Source organism: Chrysemys picta, chromosome 15, assembly GCF_011386835.1.
Source record: "Chrysemys picta bellii isolate R12L10 chromosome 15, ASM1138683v2, whole genome shotgun sequence".
Lineage (NCBI taxonomy): Eukaryota > Metazoa > Chordata > Testudines > Emydidae > Chrysemys > Chrysemys picta.
In genome coordinates, this window is record NC_088805.1 from 14,425,867 (window position 1) to 14,431,804 (window position 5,938).

General features: G+C 52.2%; 1 gene segment (V, D, J or C); it reads left to right on the top strand.

Moving 5' to 3' along the window:
• Positions 1–759: 759 nt before the first annotated feature.
• Positions 760–3,765, top strand: LOC135975835 (immunoglobulin lambda variable 5-45-like). The segment is given in 2 exon segments: positions 760–808; positions 3,443–3,765. Coding segments are annotated over 2 exon segments (372 nt in total).
• Positions 3,766–5,938: the final 2,173 nt, after the last annotated feature.

Consider the following 5,938-nt stretch of genomic DNA (forward strand, 5'->3'; position numbering starts at 1 on the left):
AGTGAGCGGTTTATAGAGAATTTGTCTCTCTACAATGCAGCTCTCATTGGATGAGAAACCATCTCTTCATGTTTGACCCCTTTGTTGCCCAGTCCCTGCTCCCTCTCCAGCCACACTGGGGTGTGTGTTTGGGGGGAGGCTTGTAAAAAGCGCGTCTCTGATTCCTTTTGGTTTTCCCATGGTGCAATGGTGCCACGTGACAATTCTTACGCATAAGCACATGTGAGCTCTGGCCACTGAGAGACTCAGTCCGAGTCGTTCCAGTTCTCTTTACTCCTCCTCTCCTTTCGTTCCCGGTTTTCAATACGCTGTGATTCTAGACAAGGGGGTCAAGCTGCTGCGATACAAAAGGTGCAACAGCTCTGCAGCATTTCAGTTACCATTTGTGCTGCCGTTAGTCCCTTCTCTGCATTTGAATTTTCAAGTTGGACATTTCTAACCTTTGCCTAACTGGGGCAGGTCCAACAAGGAGACGCTGTGACCCTGGGGAAGGATGGGGGATCAGGTCTTCACACAGGGCCGTATGGCTGATTTGCATTGCAAGATGTAATGGGAATAACCAGAGATCAGTGTACACAATACACTGACGGAGCCCCACCCTTGGGGTTCCTTTGCATACGAGCCAGTCTCAGCCCTGCCCCTCATGGTTTTAAAGGTGCCTGGAGGGTTGCCCAGAGCCAGGGCTCAAGCTGCAAACAGGCATAAGCAGAGCTGTCAAATCGGGCTCCTTCCTGTCCACTTCCATCTCCTCCCTGCACCATGGCCCAGTCCACCCTGACTCTCTGTGTCCTGGGGCTTTTCCTGGCAGGTGAGTGGTCAGGGGTGTGTAATGCCCAACGCGCCCCCACCTGGCTGATAACACTCCGGGTGGGACTCTGCCTTTCAACGGGCCTCGAAGTCACGTAGGTGCTTTTGAAAATGTCCTTTTGTGTTCAAGCCAAGGGTCCCCAAGCCCTTTACAAACACCGGGACTATTATCCCCAGCGTACCAAGGGGAAACGGAGGCGCAGAAGTGACTTCTCTAAGATCCCAAAGGAGCCTTTGGAAGGGCAGGAGCAGGACCTAAAAGTCCTGACCTCCCGACCCCTGTTCTAGTCACTGAGCTTCGCTAATTTCTGGTTTGGTCACAGCTCACTCGGCCAACCCTGCCTCAGCCGGCCTCAGAGTCAGTGCCCCCAGGAGGCACCATCAAACTCTCCTGCACCAGGAGTAGTGGAACGAGCATCAGTGGCCACTACATTCGCTGGGTTCAGGAAACAGCCGTGACCCCCCCGAGATATCTGCTGTCTTACAAAGACGAATCTAGCAAGCACCAGGGCTCTGGGGCCCCTGCTCGGTTCTCTGCTTCCAAAGACACCTCCAGCAACATTTGCTATTTAACCATCACGGGGATCCAAGCAGAGGATGATGCTGATTATTACTGTGGTACATCATATAACAATGCTTTACACAGTGATATGTTGAGACAGGGAACTGAGACAAAAACCTTCTGTACCCTATGGCCCCTGGAGACCTAACCACAGAAATCCCAAGAGAGGGCATCACAGAAAACAGAAATATACAATGAGCAGATAGTGACCCCTGTGGAAGTTTCTTGTAGAATTGGTATCCTCTGCCCCCATTCCACTATGTGCAAGCTAACACGATGTGCTGTTGTAAATTAGCATGATCTGTGTTTCATGGGAAAATCCCGTGGAGCAAAGCCCTGGCAGACAGTGATGTGTTACATGGATTCCTTCACAGTGCCAGTGTTTGTGCACTGTGACTAAAATAATTACAAGCAAAGAAGCTGTGAGCAGAATCACTGATGCTGAGAAACAGATGAGCAAAAGAGAGACTAGCAGGGGACGCAGACAAGGCTCCTTACACATCAGAGGCCTGATGCACCAGTCAGTTGTCTGTGCACAACTCTCATGAAAGTCACTGGGACTGCAGCACTGCAAGCATGCAAGTGACACGGGAACTTTAGTGAGCCGGACGGTATAGAGAAGAGACAGATAATGACCACCAGGGGGCAGCATAAGAGAAGGCCCAATAACGTTACCGACAATCTTGTCCAATGTGAGGCACAAGGGAAGAAGTCTCTAGAGTTATAAAACCATGATTTGTTTTGTAGTGTGATTTGTTCTTAATGAACTTTTTTCAATAGTGCCAAGTAAATCCCTGACCAGAAGTGTGAGGTGATTTATTTAGAGCAATGGGATAAGGGTGTTTTTACGTATACAAAATAAATACTTAGTGTAATGTGCAAGTTGCACTCATTAATTTCCATGGGAACAGCTGTTCATTAGGCAGCACTAGCAATGTTTTAGTAAGTTTCCCAGCATGGGACCCAGTTTAGAGGCTGCCTTGGTGCTGTTCCAGTCCATTTGGATCTTCTCTCTTGAAACAAGTGCAGAACTGTGTGCCTATGGCCAGATGTGTCAGTGGAAGGAGCTGCCTGCTTCCTCTCTGAGTGGAGAGGGGAAAGGATGGCTCTAAAGAGCCTTATTTCTATACGTGATATACCCACAATTCCCCCAGTCACATTTGGAAATCTCAGTAGACAAGTCACAGAACTGATGGAAACAGAACTGGAAATAGAACCATTAAATGCACATAACACACTTAGTTCACACACTGATATGCACTTAATAAATTAGGCCCCATTTTGGCAAAGCATTTAAGCACCTGTTTAAATTTAAGCATGGGGTTAAAGTTGTGTGTGTAAGTGCTGTAGTGAAAGGGGGCCCTACCCGTTGGTTTGTGTGCTGCACACATACATAGTGCATCAGGCACCTACACGGCTGATCAGGGATTAATGAGTTGTTCTTAACCTTGCCTCTTGGCATTTTCTTTCAGTAAATTTCTGGCCACAAACCAACATGTCACCCGATTAACTCATCACACCCGGGCCCTACATGGTGATTTTGTTACTGCGGGGGGCGCTGCTGTGTCCTGTACTGATGTAGAACTTTAGCATTAAGCTCTGTGACCCCTTTCACAACACCAGGAGCTGTGGTGTTACCCGAAGGGGACCCTGGTGATGGGTGTGAGTGGGTCAGGCCTGCAGTCAGGATGAGATCTCAGAGCTCAGCAGCACTGGCGGTGCTGGTGGTGCTTCAGGGTACGGAGTGGGATTGTGGAATAATGGCGCCACCCCTGAGGGCTCATTTGCATATTGGGCGGCCCCACCTCTGTCCTCAGGGCTCTAAAAGCTGCTGTAGAATTGCACAAAGTCAGGGGTTGGACTGGGGTGCAAAGCCACAGAAACCCAAGTACAACATCGGGGTTCTCCGATCCACCGTCCATCACCTCCCTGCACCATGGCCCTGGCTTCTCTAACTCTCTGTCTCCTGGGGCTTTCCCTGGCAGGTAATTCCTCTAGCAACTCACCGGGCACATGAAGTACAGTCTGAATTCAGCTTTGGTCACTGCTAACTTGTCTCTTGGTTTCTGACAGTGCCCTACACAAAGGCTGTATTGACCCAGGTGGCCTCGGTGTCTGTGTCTCCAGGAAACGCTGCTAAACTGTCCTGCACCTTGAGCGCGGGCAGCAGCATCAGTAGCGCCCACGTGAGCTGGCTGCAGCAGAAATCAGGGAACCCACCCAGATACCTGCTCTCTTGTAAAGATGAATCCAGCGAAGGGCTGGCCTCGGGGGCCTCCAACCGGTTCTCGGCTACCAAAGAGGCCTCCACTAACACCTGTTATTTAGCCATCTCTGCAGTCGAAGCAGAGGATGAGGCCAGTTATTACTGTCTAACATCGAGTGGTGGCGAGTAACACTGCACAACAGCTTCATGGGGAACTGAGACCAAACCCCCCCAAGGCATCACACACACAACTGCCTGCTTCCCTCGTGCCTCCAGGGCACTTGCTTTCTAGCATCTCAGCGTTCATAGGCTTGAAGGATAAATGGTGGAATCTCCATTGATGGAGACAAATTCCGCTGCTTGGGGGACTCTGGTTTCACGGGGCAGATTCCCGGGAGCCCACTGGGAGAAGGGCCATGTGTTTCCCAATACAGCTCACTGTGCATAAGGTCAGGCTATCTGAGAACAATGCTGTATCCACAGCAGTCAGTGGCTCTTCACTGGCCAATATAACGAGGCTGGGCACGGAAATCCTTTTGAAAACGCGCTCAGGAATGAGGCTTTGGGTGGAGAACTCTGTGCTGCCTGCTGCCCTTTGGGAGCTGCTTGCCCCTGAGGGGTTTTGCTGTCTGCTCTCATTACAAGGCAGCACTGAGGCAGGATCTCTGTGTGTGAGGCCTGGGGTTGGGGGGTCCAGACACAGCAGTGAATCGCTGAGTGCCAGTGGCCCGGTGCAGAGCAGGTTGTTACTGGCACAGGACCCCAGGAGGGGAGATGAACTCTGGGGCGATGGTAGCCATGTGCATGGGATCCCATAGGCCCAGCGGTGTCAGACAGAGCGGTCTGAGGGACGGGGCTGGGAGAGGCAGTGCTGGACTGTGACATGGCTGCTGGGCTGGTGCACCCTGCATCTGGCTGTGCTTGTGGGTGACCTTACTGTTGTGCGAACGCCAGGCCCAGGTGAGTCCTAACCAACCTCTGGTTTCTACATAACTGAGTCACAGCATATTGCAATATCATTTACAAACGCAGTTCGGACACGGCGATTAATAAATTGCTCAGCTCCCAGTTGCCCAAGACTTGAGGTGTAGGAAGTACGCAGGGCAAAGGAATGGGTCACGGCGCCGTGTGCCGTTGCTATGGGATGGTGCTGTGGCTGCTACGGTTCTCCAGGGATTCCGACTTAGGTGGAGAGTCACAAAAGAGCAGCAAAAAGAACAGGAGTATTTGTGGCACCTTAGAGACTAACAAATTTATTAGAGCATAAGCTTTCGTGGACTACAGCCCACTTCTTTGGATGCTATATGCATCGGAAGAAGTGGGCTGTATCCGAAGAAGTGGGCTGTAGTCCACGAAAGCTTATGCTCTAATAAATTTGTTAGTCTCTAAGGTGCCACAAGTACTCCTGTTCTTTTTGCAGCTACAGACTAACACGGCTTCTACTCTGAAACAAGAGCAGCGTGACACACGGGAGTGGTGGGAAGAGACTGGCTTTGTTTCCAAGCCTCAGTCACCTGCCCTGGGGCGGAGGCTGAACATGTCTGTCTGTCACGTGACAGGGTCAGCGCCCACTGACTCCGGGGGTGCCGTTACAAGCCATATGAAAGGAGTCTGATGACTTGAGGGCCCCCTGAAATCCCCTCTGACTCAGGATCGCCAGTAGGGTTCCAGGAGCAGCCAGGAGTTCCCTGGTTCTCCCCCACGACGCTTGGGCCTTGCTCTGTGGCAATGGGTGCTGAAACCCCCCTCAGAAGAGCTAAGTCAGCACAGGAGCCGCTAAGGGTCCTGCCAGCCCCTGGCTCGGTGAAAGAGCAGCTAAGATGTCAGATGAAACACAGTCTCCCCCACCCTCCTCGACCCCACTCACCGGGTCAGAAACGGCCCTTTGCCGCTTCAAGGCTCCGTGCTCTGTGTCTGACTCTCCCGGGGGATCTCAGGGATTATTTGGATGCTGGGGCGTTGCAGCCAGGCCTGGGTTCGTTCCCTGGCCGCGCTGCCTCAGCCTGGCCACTCACAATGGTGGGCTGCTGCTCTAACTGCCTGGCCCTGAGGTCTGACTGACCCCTCGAGTTTCCTTCACTCTGCCTCGTTTAATAATTTCAGGCCACACTGACCCTGCCGTGGTCTGCAGGGCTCATTTACATAGTGGGTTGCCCCTGCCCCACAGCGACAGGCTCTAAAGCAGCCACCGGGGGGGTTACGAAGTCAGCACTGGGCTGCAAACCAGCAGAAGCCCTGCTACTGAGTCGGGCTCTTTCTCTTCTCTCTCCATCTCCTCCTGGCGCCATGGCCCAATGTGCTCTGGCTCTCTGCCTCCTGCGGCTGTCCCTGGCAGGTGATGACGCTAGGAATTCAGGGACACA